This window comes from Periophthalmus magnuspinnatus, chromosome 12, assembly GCF_009829125.3.
Source record: "Periophthalmus magnuspinnatus isolate fPerMag1 chromosome 12, fPerMag1.2.pri, whole genome shotgun sequence".
NCBI classification, from domain to species: domain Eukaryota; kingdom Metazoa; phylum Chordata; class Actinopteri; order Gobiiformes; family Gobiidae; genus Periophthalmus; species Periophthalmus magnuspinnatus.
In genome coordinates, this window is record NC_047137.1 from 15,395,112 (window position 1) to 15,416,120 (window position 21,009).

At 42.9% G+C, this 21,009-nt stretch overlaps 1 protein-coding gene across 1 annotated transcript in view; it reads left to right on the forward strand.

Moving 5' to 3' along the window:
- The window catches only part of exoc4 (exocyst complex component 4), a 266,766-nt gene that overhangs the window by 222,477 nt on the left and 23,280 nt on the right, over positions 1 to 21,009 (forward strand). Inside the window, exons 17-19 of the mRNA XM_033976073.2 lie at positions 13,299 to 13,437; positions 16,931 to 17,109; positions 18,553 to 18,712. Coding sequence (XP_033831964.1) covers positions 13,299 to 13,437; positions 16,931 to 17,109; positions 18,553 to 18,712 — 478 coding nt within the window. The remainder of the gene's footprint in view (positions 1 to 13,298; positions 13,438 to 16,930; positions 17,110 to 18,552; positions 18,713 to 21,009) is intronic.

Genomic DNA, 21,009 nt, shown 5'->3' on the forward strand with positions numbered 1-21,009 from the left:
ACTTTAATGCGACTTATACTTTAATGCGACTTATACTCCTGAAAATACAATATACACCAGAAAAGGCGCGGTTTTGTGGTGTTTGTGTGCGTTCTGACTGCAGGAGTGTCAGGACGGTGTCGGTGTCAGACGTGTGTGTTGCCGGTAGCTTATGTTCCCTGTGAAGGCTACACCTAATCTCTGTGTATGAGTGAGTTTATGAATCGTTCACTGATTTCCTCTCCCTTAATGTCTGCCACCCTCGTCTTCTGCAGATGGCGAGCAACAGACGTGTCTTCGATGGGATCTGAAAATAATTGGATAAGCTCACCAGCCTCACACACACACACACACACACACACACACACCTCCGCCGCACACACGTTTAAGCACGCACACACAAAAGAACTTATAAATAAGACATGGCTGTAATCCAGTTTTTGAGGAGAGGAGAGAACGGAGGAAAAAAAGAGGGAAAGGTAAAAAGGAAGTTGTCAGTCGGGACCAGTGAGCTGAAGCTTTGGCCCGCCTGTCCCTCACTCTAATGGGCCGCCCCATGCTGTGGAGCTCTGCCTTCTACCTTCAAAGAGCCACGACGATGGGGGGAGAGAGGAGGGATGGAGGGGGAGAAAGAGGGAGAGAGTGGGAGAGAGTGGGAGGATGAGGCAGAGGGGGAAAGAGAGTTTGGGTGAAAGAACGAGGAGGATTGATAGAGAGAGAGGAGAGAAAGAGGGAGAGAGAGAGGGAGAGGGAGAGAGTGGGAGGATGAGGTAGAGGGGGAAAGAGAGTTTGGGTGAAAGAATGAGGAGGATTGATAGAGAGAGAGAGGGGAGATGGTGAGGGAGAGAGGGATAGGGAAAGAAAGGGAGGTTAGATAGGTAATAGAGAGAGAGGAGAGATGGAGAAAGCCAGTGAGGGAGGGAGAGAGAATGGAGAGATAGAGAGGGAGAGATATGGAAAGAGGGAGAGTGGGAGGATGAGGTAGAGGAGGAAAGAGAGTTTGGGTGAAAGAACGAGGAGGATTGATAGAGAGAGAGGAGAGATGGTGAGGGAGAGAGGGATAGGGAAAGAAAGGGAGGTTGGATAGGTAAGAGAGAGAGGAGGGATGGAGAAAGCCAGTGAGGGAGGGAGAGAGAATGGAGAGAGAGAGAGACAGAGGGAGAGATATGGAAAGAGAGGGAGAGTGGGAGGATGAGGTAGAGGAGGAAAGAGAGTTTGGGTGAAAGAATGACGAGGATTGATAAACAGAGAGGAGAGATGGTGAGAGAGAGAGAGGGATAGGGAAAGAAAGGGAGGTTAGATAGGTAAGAGAGAGAGAGGAGGGATGGAGGGAGATAATGAGGGAGAGAGAGAGGGAGAGTGGAAGGATGAGGTAGAGGGGTAGAGAGACATCAGGTGAAAGAACGAGGAGGATTGATAGAGAGAGAGAGATATGGAAAGAAAGGGAGGTTAGATAGGTGAGAGAGAGAGGAGGGATGGAGAAAGCCAGTGAGGGAGGGAGAGAGAATGGAGAGATAGAGAGAGAGAGAGAGAGAGAGAGAGATAGAAAGTGAGAGAGAGTGGGAGGGTGAGGTAGAGGAGGAAGGAGAGTTTGGGTGAAAGAATGACGAGGGTTGATAAACAGAGAGGAGAGATGGTGAGAGAGAGAGGGATAGGGAAAGAAAGGGAGGTTAGATAGGTAAGAGAGAGAGAGGAGGGATGGAGGGAGATAATGAGGGAGAGTGGGAGGATGAGGTAGAGGGGTAGAGAGACATCAGGTGAAAGAACGAGGAGGATTGATAGAGAGAGAGAGAGATATGGAAAGAAAGGGAGATTAGAGAGGTGAGAGAGAGAGGAGGGATGGAGAAAGCGATTGAGGGAGGGAGAGATATGGAAAGAGAGGGAGAGTGGGAGGATGAGGAAAAGGGGGTGAGAGAGATTAGGTGAAAGAATGAAGAGGATCGATAGAGAGAGACAGAGAGAGAAGGCGAGTGGGAGGACGAGGTGGGGGGAACAAGGGGGCAAGTAGATAGAGAGAGAGGAGAGATGGAGAGAGACAGAGAGAGAAGAGACGAAGGGAGAGAGCGAATGAGAGAGGAAGAAAGAGAGTGGGAGAGATATGGAAAGAGAGGGAGAAGAGAGTGGGAGGATGAGATAGAGACAGGGAGAGAAAGAGGGGTAGAGACAGACAGAGAGAGTGAATGAGAGCGAGGGCAGAGAGAGTTTCTAGTCCTTTTTGGCATTTTTAGTTCAAACTCAGTAAATCTGCTCCTTTGTGCGCCGCCTCCAGGGGTCACTAATTTCAAGTAGTATGTGACATCACCCTGGAATGCCCTGTTTCTGATCACAAACACCTGGGGCGGAGTTTGAAGTGTAGATACCTGTTAGACCAATCATTTAGTAACACAAATACCATCTCCATGCAAAGTGCTTTACAGAATAAGAAAGACATTACATTTTTTATTTATTTATTTATTTATTTTATTTTATTTGGTCATTACATTCAAAATCAAACATTATTCAACTTGTATAAGGTTGTACGTAACATTTCTATCACAATACAACAAATTCAAACATAAATAATCACAAATAATCATCATAAAATTAGGAGAAAAGTGCAGAATAAAACCCCTCACTGTGTTGATTCTGCATATTCTACCTGTGTCTTAAGCTCTACCGTTTCCCCCTTGGATCCTAAAACAATCCTCCCGACCAAATCTCGCTTAAGATGGATAGATAAGAGAATGAACTTGTCATCCCTGTAACTCAAATTTCTTTTTTTATACGGCGCTTTCCACCTGCAAGAGCGGGATTTGAACCGGCAACCTTCAGATCAGTGGAACTCATTTGGACACATACAGACAATGTGGCTGCGGTGTCTTGCCCAAGGACACAATAAACCGCCGACGTTTCAGTCCAAGCGCACAGTCGTACAACACAAACCGACGTCTTAATGTATCTTTAGCGTTATTCTGTTGAAAATAAATCATTTTCTGAAACCGTAATCCAATCCGAAACTGGCGTCGTCGTTGTCAGCGTGCGTCCAATCTCGGCACACTTTCATAAATCACAGAAATCGCCTCCTGCTATTTCCAGACGACTGCTGTAAACAGGATAGCTAACAGCCGGCTAGCATTAGCACCGGCTCCTGCGTCCTCTAATGATGTAAGCGGGGAGGATAAACAAACACCATCGCGACACAATTAAATCAAGTCATTAATGTCATTATACCGCGCTCCCCTGAGAAATCAATGAGATTCTCCCGTTAAAACAACCGCCGCCGCTCGCTCCCATGGCTCATCGAATAGGATTATTATTGATAACGTCCATAAACAGATGTAATCATTAGCCAATAAGGTTCAAACGGCTAGCTTTGTCTTTCAGCACCTTTAATGATGATGTCGCCCGCGTCTACGGCTGGATTTCAGACGACATCACAACGTTTGGTTATTTAATACAGACGAGCGCAGCTAAAATTAGTTAAAAATCCAGATGTCGGTCTAGTCTAGGGGTGTCCAAAGTTTTCCGGGCCACATATAAAAACACAGAGCTAACCGAGGGCCGTAGACCGGTCGCGAATGCAGCGAATACTTCAAATCCGCGGTATTATTACAAATTCGACTGATCCGCTTGACTTTTATTCACGCTTACATCCTCAACGGGACACATTAAATATTTGTTCAAGTAGATTTTCAGAAATATACTGTAAAAAGTGCTGTTTAAGGTAATATGGGCTGATTTACCTGGACGCTCGAGGGCCGAGAAAAATTGATCTGAGGGCCGCATTTGGCACCCGGGCCACAGGTTGGTCATGCCTGGTTTAGTCAGTTATACACACGATCGCATTCAACATCCATCCATCCATTTTCTTCCGCTTATCCGGGGGGGCAGCAGTCTAAACAGGGACGCCCAGACTTCCCTCACCCCAGACACTTCCTCTAGCTCCTCCTCCAAGGCGTTCCCAGGCCAGCCGAGAGATTTTGAATTGACCTTTTGGATATTTCGATAACCGATGAGACCCTCAGTGAAGAGCGGCGGGAGCTCAGTTGGTGTTGAGCGTTTGTCCACTGATCCAAATCGAAGTTGGTGGTTCAAATCCCTCTCGACATGAACAAAAAACAAAAAAAACATAATCGAAACATCATCAGTGACTTGAAAATGGAAAAGCGCTATATAAAAATGTGACCGTTTACCCTTTAATCACAGTAATGGCACAACCAGAAGATCCAGACTCCAAATCACCAGTGCTCATGATTTGCGTTTAATATTAAAGCCACAGTATGTCACTTTTTTTAGCCTAAAAATAGACATATTGAACTGAAAAAACATACATTCCTTCTATAACAAGGCTTGCATCTCCACAAATCTGACTCTTACTTGACCTGTAGAGGGGCATCTTTTTGTTTTTTTCCACGGAGATGTCGTTCTTGTAGCTATAATATTCCACAATATGGCATTAAACACATCTATGTCCATGGAGAATATTCAGAAGTATGATTTAAACTGTGTAAAGGTGATGTTCCACCTCTAGAAAGTTCCATACTTTACATTTAAACAGCAGGAAAGAAACATGTTGTCTTTAAATTCAGGTATTACTGCTTTTTATTTTTTTATTTTGTTACTGACAGTGTTTTAAAACTTCTATATTACGCAAAATCGAGCTTTTAGTCATGTTAGGACATAGTTACCTCCTCAAAAACAGACCTGGAGTTGTGTTTTGTTTCATTCACACCTGTTTGAGTCACATTTATCATTAGTCTGTAACATCTCCAAAGCTCAAAACGCTCTGTTCCACCTCGTGATGTCATAAAGTGGTCGTTTTCAACTACATTTTACCTTCAGTTCAGTATAGATTGGCAATTCCTTTCACCTGCTCGTCTATGGATCTCAGGACATTCAAGCTCAATGGCAACTCCATGGAGACACGCAGCTGGCAGCCCCTCCACCAGAAAAGTTCCATAGTGCATCTTTAAAGGTCCTACATTACGCAAAATTGACTCTTGTGAGCTTTAAGTCATGTTAGAACATAGTTACCTCCTTAAAAAACAGACCAGGAGTCGTGTTTTGTTTCATTCACACGTGTTTATTATTCATCTGTGCACATCTCCAAACCTCAAAACACTCTGTTCCACCTTGTGATGTCATCAAGTGGTAGTTTTCAGCTACTTTTTACCTTTAATTCAGTAGAGATTGTTCAATTCCAGGGCTGAAATGATCCAAACGATTCTAGTGAAGGCGTGTGGAGTTTAAAAACACAATGCAGCACTTCCTGTATCGCCACACGATGACATCACAAGGTGGAACTGAGTGTTTTCTGTTCGAGAGAAGAAGAACGCAGCCTAAACACGCAGGATTTGTGAGTTAAACTTGTGCGAATGAACCAAAACGCAACTCCGGGTCCGTTTGCGACGAGAAAACAACATTAAAACACGGATCAGAAAACCGCGTACCACCTTTAAAACCGAAATTTCACATTTTCTCGTATTGACCCCACAAACGCGAACTTCGTCTGTACGCGCTGCAGTTAATTAGCTTAGCGCTCGTGTATGTACAGTCCGCTCCTGTCAGATCTGCGTGTACATTTTCAACACAAACTCCATCTCGTCCTTTATCTGACGGGCGGGCTGTCAGCGTCGTCACCTTCGCCGCCCGGAGACGTGTTTGCTTTAGTGAATGGAACGCAGCGACACATGTCTTTCCATTGTTTGTCCGAGCTAATAGTCTCTTATCTTATCTGGAGTTAATTTAAGAGACACGTAATGAGAAAAGCAGAATAATCCGAGCTACATAAACGGCCGTCGCTTCACAAAGGATCCAATCTTTTACTTAGACAAATATAGTGTATAAACGGAGAATGTAATAGGTGTATTCATTATAGCGTATCATTTCGTTGCATAAAGGAGCGGCCATGTTGGGTTTCCATCAAGTTTAGGGACATTACAGTGACTTTTATTCATTTTCTGGTGAATAAGCTGAACTTTAACCTCAGATTTTACTTTTTTAACCTAAATTTAAGGTCCTAAATTGACTCTCGTGAGCTTTTTTTCGTGTTATAATGTCGCTAACTTCTCAAAAACAGAGCTTCAGTTGTGTTTTGTTTTGTCACGTAGCGATAGTTTTCAGGTTAACAGCTACGTTTTACCTTTAGTTCAGTAAAGATTGGCAATTTTTGAGGCTAGCAGAAAGAAGGTTTTGTTGATGAAAACGTAGTGTATCAGCTGATTTTAATTGAATTGTCGCAAATTTCAACTTACCCATGTCGTCTGCCTTAGGTAAAATTCAAACGACATCGGGGCAGACATCTGTGTGCTACTACGGAGGAGGGGTTTCAAATATTTTAGCTTTTTGTTTATCTAATTGGTGATCACTGTTAAAACTAATACATTAAACATTAAGCTGATGTTTAACAATATTCTTAGATGAGGGAAACTTACCTGGACGACAGAGTGAGCTCGGACAATTAGGGAGCAAAAAAAAGGAGCAAACCTCAGTCTGCTGGAAAAAAAAGAGAGTTGTGTGTATCGGAGGTGCTGCCATGCTGATTCTGTTGAAATTTGTCCTTGTTTTTGTAAATATTTTTGGTGTCTGCACTGGACAAACTGTCTCAGCTCTGCTCTGTTCCTCATTGAGCCGCTAAGGTTACCACATGACATCACGAGGTGGAACAGAGCGTTTTCAGTGCTGTTTGTGACGAGGAAACTACATTATAACATAGATTAGAAAACGGCGTGATATGGGCTCTTTAAACATGCATGAATCAATCAGAAGAATACAACTCTGAGAAAGTTAAAGAGGGGGTATTATGCAACTTTTTTTCTTTCTATCACGCTTCATAATGCTGTTTCCTCATCAAAAACATGCCTGAAAAAGTTGTTCTATGTCAGTGGCGTCAAACTCATTTTCACAAAGAGCCACATCAACAAAATGGCTGCTCTCAAAGGGCCAGATGTCACTAAATGTATCCAAATTTAAAATAAATGCAACTACTTTTTAATCTTGTTAATTAACCATTTCTTTATTTATTACTTATTCAAGTTACAAATTTTGCATAGATATGAAAAAATGGCTGTTTAACTGTGTATCTAATGATAAACTGATATTTTAAGACAGTCATACCTTTTCATTTACTTTGCTGCGGGCCACATAAAATGACGTGGCGGGCCGAATTTGGCCCACGGGCCTTGAGTTTGACACATATGTTCTATGTCATTCGTGCATGTTCATTAGTCTCGTAGTGTCTCCCGGCTCTATTCGAACCCTCATTACAGTCAGCTGTGCAGTTCTGTCCAATGCTCCGCCCACAATTCTACGTCATCCACGCTCCCACATGACAATTCTCCATAAATACACAAAAACATGGTACAAAACTATACACTACAACTTCACAAACCTGATGCGATGTTGTAGATGCAGTAGTTAGCACAGAGAGCAAAGGGATGGGAGACACAGAGCATTAAAAACCAAAGTGAAAGTTGTTAAACATGTTCATATGTTGTTTTTGGTGAATGTAGCATGTTCAAAACGATAAAAGGAAACACAGTGAGATAAATGTGTTTTGTTCGTAGTTAATACCGCCACTTTAAGTCAATGTAAGCGTCCTGATTGGCTGTTGGACTGTAGACCATTGTGTTCTTTGTCCTGATTGGCTGTTGGACTGTAGACCATTGTCCATCCGTCTCCTCCGTGCCGTGTCTCCTGTCCAGTACAGAATGTGTTCAGACAAATTTACATAAACGTTGGATCTCAGTGTGACTCTAAAGTGCTGTACGTTTGCGATTTGTTTTCTCCCCGACAAAACCCACAACGTCGATGAAACGTTCCGCACCGACAAAGACGCCTACGAAGGTTTGAACTTTGAGAGAGTTTAAACGAGAGAGAAATGTGAGAAAATGTTAACGCCTGTGTGAGAAAAGTGTATAAAGTGTGTGGTGAGGGGTTTTACAGACAAAAACATAGAGAATAATCGTAAAAATAAAGCTGATACTTCACGGATTTCGCCGATTGCGGGTTATTCTTAGAGCGTAACCACCGTGATAAACGAGGGACCACTGTACTACATATACGTGTGTGTGTAGGGGTGTGTGTGTGTGTGTGTGCGTGTGTGTGTGACCTTCAAAGGGGCAGGAAGAGTAACTGGGGAACTGCCTCTGACTGCAGCACATCGATCTGGACCCTGCATCTCTCCTGCTCCTCTGTGATTCTCCCTACACACAAATACACACATACACACGAACACACACACGTACACACACACACACACACCTTCGCCTCATTGAACAAATAGACTTACATTTGACTGACGGGGCCAATTTCTCTCCCTTTCCTCCCAGTGTTAATTTATGTCCATTGATCCGCACGGGCTGGAGTTTATAAACAGCATCGTGCTCTGTGGATTCTATTGTGTGGCGCACAATGCCGCCTCAGCACAAGTAAAGAGGCCACTTCTACAAAAGGGTTTTTAAAAAGACTTACGGGACATAAAAAAGTTAGAATAATGAGGTTTAGGTGTGTTTTTAGATGTGTTTTTACATGTGAGGGGCGTGGTTTTTCAACGGGGGACGCCACATTGACTCTGTAGACCCTTTACACCACAACAGACTGAACAAAAACTACACATTTATACATTACAATCACATATTTTCATTATAATATTATTAATTTTGATTGATTAAAACCTAGAATTACAATTTAGTGTGTAGCTTTTTGCGAGGACAGTGCAACACCTGCTTGATTTTGCCTAGAATGTTTCACTATATAACATTAAACTCATTGATTTTATTCAATTTAAGGTATTTTTACTGTGCATAAGCTGCGAGTGGACTTGCCTCTCCACAGATCTGACTTGTGAGTTTTAGATGTGTTTTACGTTCTGGGAAATTGCACACTGACATTGTACGCTTTAAATATCCCACAAAAGAAAAGAAAAACTTGATAATTTCTACATAATAACAACCGATTTTTATAATAATATTGCGTAATATTCGTTTAGATTTAACACCTAGCACAATTTGGTATGTTTTTTTTGTGTGTTTTTTTTGGAGAATGGTACACCACCTGCCCATCTCCATGGAGATGACATTGCTTTGCCAAGAATGTTCCACAATATCTTCCATTTCGTATAGCTGGAAAATACCTTGAAACTATGCTTTCTTACTGTAAGCGGGGTCGCCGTTCCACTGATCTGACCTGTCTCCTGCGTGTCTCTGTGGAGATAAAGATGCTGAAGATCATACGCAATGGCAACTCCATGGAGACAAACGGCTGGCCGCCAGAAAAGTTCCGTAATCCACCTTTAAAAGTCTTAGATTGTGTAAAGTTTTAAGTCATGTTATAATGTTGTTACCTCATCGAAAACAGACCTGGAATTGTGTTTTGTTTCATTCCCACATCTTTGTGATTCATCTGTCTACATTTCCAAAGCTCAAAATGCTCTGTTCCACCTTGTGATGTCATCAAGTGGTATTTTTCAAGTTAGCAGCTCCCGTTTACCTTTAATTCAGTAGAAATGGGCAATTCTAGGGCTGAAATTGTCTAAGTGGTTCTAGTGAAGGTGTGTGGAGTTTAAAAACACACTGGAGCACTTCCTGTATTACCACACGATGACATCACAAGGTGGAACAGATAGTTTTTTTTTCAGTTTGAGAAAAGAACTCAGCCTAAACATGCATGAGTTTGTGAGTTAAACATGTGTGAATGAAACAAAAAACACAACTCCAGGTCTGTTTGCGACGACGAAACAACATTATAACACAGATCAGAACACGGCGTCTTTAACTCCTGCTCTTTTATTGTCATTTGCAGCAGATTTTCTCACAGTGCTGTTCGTTATCGCGCTAAATTTTAGATATATTGCTCTCGTTCGTGCCTGTGTCCCGATTCTGTCACCTGTAAATGCCATACGGACATGATGAAAACGGAGGACACTGCAAACCGCGCACTCCAAGTTGGGCTAAAGATAGCAACAAAAAAAAACAGTTTTACAATGCGGTAGAAAAGTAGAAGTGTTGCAGCACAGAAATAGTCGGTGGAGGTAAAAAATCAAGCTAAATAATGAATCTGAATTGGTGCAAAAGTGCTCAGCAAACAGTTTTATAGAGTCTCTAACATGGAGCGAATGGGCCCTGGCTGGTAATCAAAGTCCTGCTGCTGCTGCCGTTACGAGCCCTCCCCAGTGCAGCTCTCAGGCAAACCCCAAATACATTTTACACATTTTCGATTCACTGCTGGGTTTCACTGCAGCTGTAATGTGTACGCTGTTTTTTTGTAGAATGGAAATATACTAGCAAACACGTACGGGCTGTGTCATCGCCGGTCTGTAGGTCCAAACCAGGGACACGACGCAAATCTAAACACGTCTTTGGTTGCGGTTGGAGGTATTGGTTTAGCTTTTTGGTGCGCCATACACTGTGTTTATAAACGGAACATAGCTAACGTGCTAACCGCCATTTTCCGGGCTATAAGTCACATCCCCGGCCATATAAATATAAAAAAAGTGCGACTTGGGTGCAATTTATATGTGAAATATCAGTTTTTTTCTTCATTATTATGCGTTTTTTGGCTGGTGCGACTTATACTCCAGAGCGACTTTTACTCCGGAAGATACGGTACTATTTTGTTTACAATTTTGACCATAGACTGTATATAGTGTAGCCAAAGTAAAACAGCACATCTGACATTAGCGCATTTCACTTTTTAAAACAAAATATTCTCAAAATGGCATCTATAAACTGGAAACTGAAACCTAAAAATGGCTAAATACAACCCAATAATCTGTCTTTCAAATATTGTATTATTCGTATTATAAGTCGCACTTTTTTCATAGTTTAGCCAGGGCTGCGACTTATACTCAGATACGATTTATATGTGAAATATATGTTTTTTCTTCATTATTATGCGTTTTTTTTGGCTGGTGCGACTTTTACTCCACAAAATTCGGTACTATTTTGTTTACAATTTTGACCATAGACTGTATATATAAATGGACATACCGGTAGCTAACTTGCTGTCACGTTACAAATAGGAAGTCATGAGCGCACTTACGGCTCCAATTCACTTTCTATTGAAAAACTGTGTCCTCTGTCTGTACCTGCTGCTGTCAGACTCGTCATTTTGGTCTTAAAATGTTAGTTTTAACCACCTATACATGATCCTGCTGTTTTTATTTCGCTATTGTGTCCGTAAATAAAGATATGAACATTAGCAACAGACAAATCAGGCGCGTACTTTCCCTGAGGTTGCTCCCGTTAGCGTTAGCAACAGGTTTGATTGACAGTGTTGCTAGGTACCGGCTCCCTGCTAAACCAGTGGTGCGGAGGCGAGAAGGGGCGTTACCGTCAACAGCCTCGCTCCGGATTGGCTCTTCGGTTGCTATGATACTCACGGCAACTCGGCGCTAAATTAGCCGCTATAACTGCTAGCCTCGATTAGCTTCATTTGACTGGAGCCGACGTCACGCTCGCTTATTTCACCTTCTTTATGAATGTTTGTGTGAATGGGTGAGTGGTTTCTTAATGTACTGTAAAGAATAAAACTTTGAAATGGTCTCACTGATGAATTTAACTTAATTAAAACTCTGTCTAAATAAAAAAAACAACTTTAAAACATTATTTCATTCATGCATATACATTGTAGTAGGTTTATATGAGCCAAGACATCTGTGTTTAAGATAATGATTTAAGTAAAAACATTTTGTTATGTTACTGTTTTGTTTTGTCTTTTTCAAAAATCAAAAAACATCAACAACCAAAATAAAATCCATCCGTTCATTCATAAAGTGCTTTGAGTGAAGGTTTAAAAACGCTGTATAAAAATGTGACTGTTTACCGTTTACTCTTTTACCACATTCAGGAGAGGATTATGAGAACAGTGAAACACAAACACAAGAGCTGCCGTTTTGGGCTCGCTCCTGAACAGACCTGATTCATAAAATACAGTCATTTGCTTTCGGGGCATTATGAAATTTTAAATATTTCAGTATAATTCTGCACACTCTACAGCAGATTTTAATTGCATTTACAAGAGGAGTTAGACAGAGATAGTAGCTAATTGTGAGCGCTAACTCAGAGACGCGTTATCTACAGAGCCTAAAACACTAAGAACGCTGTGAGGAATCTTTAAATATCCTAACTAATATCCTTGAGTACAAATACTATAGTTACCACAGTTTTGGCAGTTTTTTGGTCTACTATCAATTATATTTGTATCCAAAATAGTGTTGTTCCTATACCATTTTTTGGCGCTGTTGCCGTATTAGTGCTGTTGGGGTGTTAGCACTGTTGTTCTGTTAGCGCTGTTGTTATGTTAGCCCTGGCGTCGTATTAGCGCTGTTGTCCTGTTAATGCTGTTGCTTTGTTAGCGCTGTTGCCGTGTTAGCACTGCTGTCGTGTTAGCGCTATTGTCCTGGTAGCGTTGTTGTCTTGTTAGTGCTGTTGTCGTGTTAGCACTTTTGTGGTGTTAGCTCTGTTGCCGTGTTAGCTCTGTTTTCGTATTAGCGCTGTTGCCGTATTAGCGCTGTTGTCATATTAGCGCTGTTTTCGCATTAGCGCTGTTGCCGTATTAGCGCTGTTGTCATATTAGCGCTGTTTTCGCATTAGCGCTGTTGCCGTATTAGCGCTGTTGTGGTGTTAGCCCTGTTGTTCTTTTAGTGCTGTTGATATGTTAGCCCTGTTGTCATATTAGCGCTGTTACCCTGTTAGCAGTGTTGTCGTGGTAGCGCTGTTGCTGTGTTAGCGATGTTGCCGTGTTAGCACTGCTGTCGTGTTAGCGCTATTGTCCTGGTAGCGTTGTTCTCTTGTTAGTGCTGTTGTCGTGTTAGCACTTTTGTGGTGTTAGTTCTGTTGCCGTGTTAGCTCTGTTGTCGTATTAGCGCTGTCGTCGGGCTGCACTCTCCGTAGTTATTTTACCAAGTTTAGCGTCCACTCCTAAATGAAGCTATCAAAGAGCTAACACAAATGTATTTTCTGTCATTTTTAGCGTTTTTTTAAGTGTCTGCAGAGTTAACACAGTTTGCATTTAACCTGCTCTGGGCATTAGCATTAGCATTAGCCACAGACGTCAACAGCGGCAGTGCTCACATCTACAGGTACTAATTCTGGAAATACAGAGTGGCATCAGTTCGCTGATTTGCTCAGAGTACTCGCCGATACCAATACCTGAAAAACGTACAGTATCAGAGCTTTTGCCGATACCAATATCAGTATCAGAACAACCCTAATCCCAAATCCACTCTTTATATCATGATTTTTTGACCCGGTTTCAGTATCACATCAGCCTGAACTCTATATATTTACTAAACTTTGTAAAAAATACTCGATTAATCTCTTTTTTTTCTTCTCGTTTAGGCGGTTCCTCCGTGGACAGTCACGTGACCGGGGAGAGCGCGCGCAGTCGGGAGCAGATCCTACAGACTCTGAGCGACCTGACGAGGGGCTTCCAGGACATCGCCGACCGCTGCCTCCTGGTACTGCATCTGGAAGTCAGGTACGAGAAGAAATACTACTTATAAATATAGCTATGTATTATTTTTATATATGTACCAACCAAAGAAAACAACATGGCAAATTTGAGTTTACCAACAGGCGTTTAGACCCGTATCGTCAAAAGTATCGCAATAAGATCATGCGCTGTAGCGATATATCGAAAAATACACAATTTATTTCACACAATTTCCAGGTCGGTCCATAATAAACCTCACCGCTGTCATATTTGTTATTTATTCAGCCGAGCGATGCGGACGAAACCCTTTCCCCATTACTGTACACGCTATCGATTTTTGTTTTATGTCAGCAGTTTTTATGATCCGACCTTTGACCCCGGACTCCATTATCGCCGCACCTCTGCATTTTTCCCTCGCTCCATAAAAGGTTAATTTCTGTCTGGACATAGGGAGTCGATAGTGTCGTAATTGGAGTGTGGCACGGTCCAGGTGTGAGGTGTAAAAAGTGAGACGGGTGAGTGCGTTTTAGCCCCAAGCCTCCGTCTCACTCCAGACTATCGCCTTTTCACTCATTCTTCCTCTTAACTACTTCAACAAACCCACCGCTTTCCACGTAGCCCCGAGTCTTTCCCTCTATCCCTCCATCTATCCCTCCCTCGCTCTCACAATCTCTCTCTATCGCCTTTCTCTTTCCCTCTCGCTCCCTTTCTATGCTTTCCTCTCTCTCTTTCCCTTCTCTGTCTCTTCTCTATCCTCTAGTTCTCCATCTTTCTCTATTTCTCCTCCTCCTCTCTCTCATCTCTCTTCTTTGCTCTCCTTCTCTTCTCTCCCGGCATCTCCATTCAATCTGTTTCCGTTCTCTCTCTCCTCGCTGTCTTTCTTTCTCTCCTCCTCTCTCTCATGCTCTCTGTGTGCATCCCTCTCTTCATCCATATCTCTCCTTTCTCTATCTCCTCACCATGTTTTTATTCTCTACCTCTTTTCCTCTCTGCCTCTCAGCCTCTCCCTCTCTCACATCCTCCCTCTATCTCTCTCCTCTGTGTCCCTCTCTCATCTCTCCTCTTTCTCCTGCTCTCCCCGCATCTCCATACCTTCTGTGTTTTTATTCTCTCCCTCTTTCCTCCAAGTTCTCCCTCTTTCTCTCTCTCACGTTCCCTCTCTATCTGCCCTCCTCTCTTTCCCTCTATTGTATCTTTCTCATTCCCTCTTTCCCTCCATCCCATCTGCTTTCATTTTTTTGCTCTCTGTCTTTCTTTCTTTCCTCCTCTCTCCTATGCTCTCTCTATACATCTCTCTCTTCATCCATATCTCCCTTTTCTCTCGCTCGCTTTCCTCTCCTCACTCCCTTCCCTCTTTTCCGTCTCTCTCTTTCCCTCATGGCTTCATCTCTCTCTGTCTCTCTCTTTCCTCTCCTCTCCTCCCTCTCGTTTCTCTCCTCTTTTCCATCTCGCTCGTTCCCTCATGGCTTCATCTCTCTCCTCTCTCTCTTTCCTCTCTCTCTCTTCCCTCTCCTCCCTCTTCTCTCCTCTTTTCCGTCTCACTCGTTCTCTCATGTCATCATCTCTGTCTCTCTGTCTTTCCTCTCCTCCCTCCCCCTCTTTTCTCTCCTCTTTTCTCTGGCTCGTTCCCTCATGTCTTCATCTCTCTTTCTCTCCTCTCCCTCGTTCCCTCATGTCTTCATCTCTCTCTCTCTCCTCTCCTCCCTCGTTCCCTCATGTCTTCATCTCTCTCTCTCCTCTCCTCCCTCGTTCCCTCATGTCTTCATCTCTCCCTCCCTCTCCTCTCCTCTCCTCTCCTCCCTCGTTCCCTCATGTCTTCATCTCTCTCCCTCCCTCTCCTCTCCTCTCCTCTCCTCCCTCGTTCCCTCATGTCTTCATCTCTCTCCCTCCCTCCCTCTCCTCTCCTCTCCTCGTTCCCTCCCTCCCTCATGTCTTCATCTCTCCTCTCCTCTCCTCCCTCGTTCCCTCATGTCTTCATCTCTCTCTCTCCTCTCCTCCCTCGTTCCCTCATGTCTTCATCTCTCCCTCCCTCCCTCTCCTCTCCTCTCCTCCCTCGTTCCCTCATGTCTTCATCTCTCCCTCCCTCCCTCTCCTCTCCTCTCCTCCCTCGTTCCCTCATGTCTTCATCTCTCTCCCTCCCTCCCTCCCTCCCTCTCCTCTCCTCTCCTCGTTCCCTCCCTCCCTCATGTCTTCATCTCTCCTCTCCTCTCCTCCCTCCCTCCCTCCCTCCCTCCCTCCCTCCCTCATGTCTTCATCTCTCCTCTCCTCTCCTCCCTCGTTCCCTCATGTCTTCATCTCTCTCCCTCCCTCCCTCCCTCCCTCTCCTCTCCTCTCCTCGTTCCCTCCCTCCCTCATGTCTTCATCTCTCCTCTCCTCTCCTCCCTCCCTCCCTCATGTCTTCATCTCTCCTCTCCTCTCCTCCCTCATTCCCTCATGTCTTCATCTCTCCCTCTCCTCTCCTCCCTCGTTCCCTCCCTCCCTCATGTCTTCATCTCTCCCTCTCCTCTCCTCTCCTCCCTCCCTCGTTCCCTCCCTCCCTCATGTCTTCATTTAGCTTCTATCACTATCGGGGGAAATTCTCTCGATGGAACAGTCGATGGAGTGGAACATATAGGCCGACATCAGCCTCAGGGAGTTTTTTTTTTTACACTCAAATCATAAACAAAATTGCATAAGCTACACAATGCTCCACGGGGGGACGGGGGGAGGGGACGGGGGACGGGTGGGACGGGACGGGGGGACCTGAACATGAGCGGAGATGATGGAGGGATGGAGGGATGGAGGGATGGAGGGCTATTAGGGATCCGAGGGGGGCCAGTTCATGAGGTGGTAAATTAACTTTAGTTTGGCTTCGAAAGTAAAAGTTTGAGCGTAAGTCGTCAAGTGAAGTTAATCCGTGGAAAGAAAAACAGGTTTAAGCGCGCTAGCTAGCTCACTGCGCCGCAAAGCTAACAGTCACTTTTTATTAAAATCAGAAAACATAAAGACCAACCCATTATTTATATATAGAATATTTCAGTTTGTGGTATTGTTTTAATATGTATTATGCTTTAAAATTAGCATTAGCATTAGCATTAGCATTAGCATTAGCGTTAGCATTAAGACACAAACATGCCTCTTTCTAAACACAAGTGTCTCTGGTGAATTATTAATTGTATTTGTGTCGCGTTTAACATGTTCTTAACATGTTCTCCCTAACCTCTGACCCCTGACCCCTAACCCACCTGGACAGGAAGTAGTGACGCTAACAGTGAGCTTGAGGGCGCTGTTGTTGTGCTCTTAAAATTTGATCTCTGAAGCAAAACCGTGCCATGTTTAGTCCTGGTTTAGCCCTGGTGGTTTAGTCCTGGTTTAGTCCTGGTGGTTTAGTCCTGGTTTAGTCCCATTTCTGCTGAGGCTCATAGTCCGTGGACAGGGCCTTGAATCTTAACACAACATTAATCTGAAACTTATTTTAATGGATTTTCCTCTTTTATTCCATCCACCAATTACATTTTACAAGTTGAACATTAACAGTATTATGTCTCTCTTTTCCCAGGGTGCACTGCTTCCATTACCTCATCCCTTTGACCAAACAGGGGAATTATGCGATTGTGGCCAACGTGGAGAGCATGGACTACGACCCCCTAGTGGTGAAACTCAACAAGGACATCTCCGCCATCGAGGAGGCCATGGGGGCGGCGCTGCAGCAGCACAAGTTCCAGTACATTTTTGAAGGTTAAAAACTGTCTATCTGAACGTTCTTTTACATCCTGTCGCTCCGTCGAGTCTGAAGAGTGCGACATTTAAAGTGCCCGTCTAGAAAATAAAACAACGTGCGAGTCTGGCCTTGTACGTCGCAGTGTAGAAGCAAGAAACAATTTTAATTTGAATTCTCCCGCACTGGAAGAAGTACTTAATTTTGTTATTCACGTAAAAGTTCAGATATTCAAGCTAAAAAATACTCAAGTAAATGTAAAAGTATCACAAAATCTACTTCAGTAAAAAGTAACTGAGTAAAACGTAAGACTATTTCACATATTTTGAGGTATGAGGCTTCAAATTTTGTTCAACAGAGACAATTGAATTTATATTTTTCTAGCTGTTTTTATTTGTGTATTTTATGTTAAAATTAAAGTACTGTATTTTCTGCAGTATAAGTCGCTCTGGAGTATAAGTCGCACCAGCAAAAACGCATAATAATGAAGAAAAAAACATATTTAAGTCGCATATTTTGGGGAAATTTATTTTACAAAATCCAAGAACAGACATTTTATCTTTAAAGACAAGTTATAATAAGAATAATAAAATATACCGGTACACAAGCCTAGAGTTCCCGCGCAGAGAAATTATATATTTAAATAATTTCACATATAAGTCGCACCCCCGGACAAACTATGAAAAGTATTAACATTCAAACTAATTACAATAAAGACCACCCCATTATTTATTTCTACAATATTTCAGTTTGTGGTGTTGGTTTATGCTTTAAAATTAGCGTTAGCGTTAGCATTAGCGTTAGCATTAGCGTTAGCATTGAGACACAAACATGTCTCTGGTGAAGTATTAATTTTATTTGTGTCGCGTTTAACGTGTCGCTGACGTCCACCCGCAGCTCCATGTCCATTGTCTGACCCCAACCCCTTAACGTCTGACCCCTGACCTCTAACCCACCTGGACAGGAAGTAGAGAAAACTATGAGAATCGCGGCTTATAGTCCGGAAAATACAGCGGTACTCAGCCTTTTCAGCAGGTCTCAAAGAATAATATAAAGTACTTTTACTCTTCAGTCATGAGTAGAAAGTACAGATACCTGCTCTTAAATGTCATAAAGTAACAATAAGTAAAGTGTAGATACCTAAAATTCATACTTAAGTGCAGTACTTTACTACTTTTACTTCATTATGTTCCATCACTGATCATTCCTTAAAATATTCCAGCTGCCAATAATAGCTGGAATAATGCAAAATGTACTGTTTCAATCTGGTTTACTGATTTATTTATTTATTTTAACATCATTTTGAGGTATTCAGAGACCAGAAACAGCCACTTCGCTACATCTGCTCGATAAAAAGGTGTTTTATACTTTTCCAAACTGCATAAACAAACACTTTTAGATTTAATACAATACTACTGTCGTTACCGCTTGTCTAACCTCTGCATGTTCTTGTCTGTTTTCAGGCTTGGGCCATCTGATCTCGTGTATCCTGATAAATGGGGCGCAGTACTTTAAACGCATCAGTGAATCGGGTATTAAGAAAATGTGCCGGAACATCTTTGTCCTGCAGCAGAATCTCACCAATATCACCATGTCCCGAGAGGCGGACCTCGACTTCGCCAGGTCAGAACTCTCTTCCTCTCACACATACACAGAGTTAAACCGTCTAACTCCGGGCAAAACGTACTAAAAAACACGTCTACGTCTCAAAGCGGCGGTCTGAAAACGTGCTACTGGGACGCGGTACAGTCATAGCTTGGAACGTGTTAGCGCCGCGCAGAGAAAAGCCTTGAGTTTTAACTATCAGAAGACGGTTTTAGAAAGTAAAAGTAGCGCGTAAGAAGTCGCAAGTGGGAGAAGTGGAAGAAAAATACTGCAAATGTTGAACTCGTTTGTGTGGCAAAACTGTAGACTGTGTAAAGACGGCGTTCGGGTCCAGTCAAATGAAGCTAATCGATGCTAGCGGTTATAGCGGCGAATTTGAAGCCCCGGTTTCAATATTTGCAATTCCGGATGTGAGTGTCATAGCAACCAAAGAGCCAATCCGGAGCGAGGGTGTTGACGCTCATGCCGTTGGTTTAGCAGGGAGCGGACGCTTAGCAACGCTGTCAGTCAAACCTGTTGCTAACGCTAGCGGGAGCGACCTTGTGTAAAGAAGGCGCCTGATTTGTCTGTTGTTAATGTTTATATCTTGATTTACGGACACAATATTGAAGTATAAACGTGTAGAGCGGGTTAATACGAACATTTAAGACCAAAACAGCAGCACTTCCTATTTGTAGCACGGCGGCTAGCAGGTTAGCTATGTCCATTTATATATACAGTCTAGGCTCAAAATTGTAAACAAAATAGTACAGAATTTTCCAGAGTATAAGTCGCACCAGCCAAAAAATGCATAATAATAAAGAAAAAAAACATATTTCACTTTTAAATCACATCTGAGTCACGTTTTTTTTTCTTATTTTGGCCGTTGGTGCGACTCATCGTCCGCACAATCCGTTACTTCCTGCTTTTCTTCTTCTTCTACCAACAACAATGACTTCACACCAGGGACCACAACAACTGCTCCAGTATTTGTATTTCTATACCCGCTGCCACCGCTCAGAGCAAACATAATTACAACTACTACTTCTAGTACCACGCCCACTACAATACTACCCTGTCATTACTCTTTGGCCTGTAATACCATAAATACTACTACTGTCATCTGTACAACTACATACACTGTTATTATTATTCTGCTGTTACAGTCGCAGCTTATTCTGTAAAGACATTGCTTTAGTCTACTGGTACTAATACTACAAATACTGCTACTTTTACTACTACTTCTACTACTACTGCTATATCGAGAGCAGTATCTGTACTTTCTACTTTTGAATATTCCACAGTATGGCATTAAACGTGTCTATTTTTCAATTATTGCTAAAAATACCTTGAAAACGCTTTTAGTTTTTTGTAGTTTTTTTCACTGTGAGCGGGGTCGCCTCTCCACAGATTTCCCCTGTATCTTGGGTTACGTCACCTGCTCGTCTCCATGGCGATAGAGCCGTCTAAACCCGTACTGTGGAACATTCCAGACAAAGCCATAACATCCCCATAGAGACAAACACATGGCCAACCCTGCCCCTGAAAATAAACGTGTATATTTAGAAACTTCGACACTTTCTGCAGCTTTTGTTCGCGTCGGCGATAAAACTTTTCACGTCCCAAAACGACGCGTCCCCTCTCGACATAAAAGGACGTCCGTATGTTGCGAATCTGCTGAGGATAATCGCCGTAATATTTCTCGCCGCGCGTCAGATCAAGCTCCAAAAATTTACAGCCTAATAAAGCCATTAAATCAGGAGTTGGCAGCTTCAAAATGTGACTTTTTATTCGAGCGATGAAACACGTGTCGCTCATTCTGCCCCGTAAAGACCGTCCCGGAGTAAAGACCGTCCCGGAGTAAAGACCGTCCCGGAGTAAAGACCGTCCCGGAGTTCGGCCCCGGTTATGTCAGAGCGGGACAGATGGGGCAGCAGGCTGTGCACGGGGCCGGCGCCAGTGCGAGATACAGCCTCTCATTCATGTTAAGGCCTCCATTTTGTCTTTTATGTTTTCTGAACCCACTACACTGCGACAATGTTTAGCCAGCGGAGACGAAATGACTCGAATTTATTGGATGGGCCTGGATTATTTTTTACTCTTTTCCCATCAGGGCCTGTGCGCTCGGTCCAGTTTTAATAGAGAGTCTAGTCGACGGCCAGCGCTCCGTCTGTAAAAGAGCGAGTTTGAAGAAGAGTTACAGCTTTAATGGAAGAAATGTGACTTTTTTGTGTTGAATTGTAAATATATGTTTTGTTTATGTATAGAAAAATGGGCACTAAAAGACAATTTAACTTGTTTTAAATAATAATTAAAAAAATCTAATTGAAAATTGT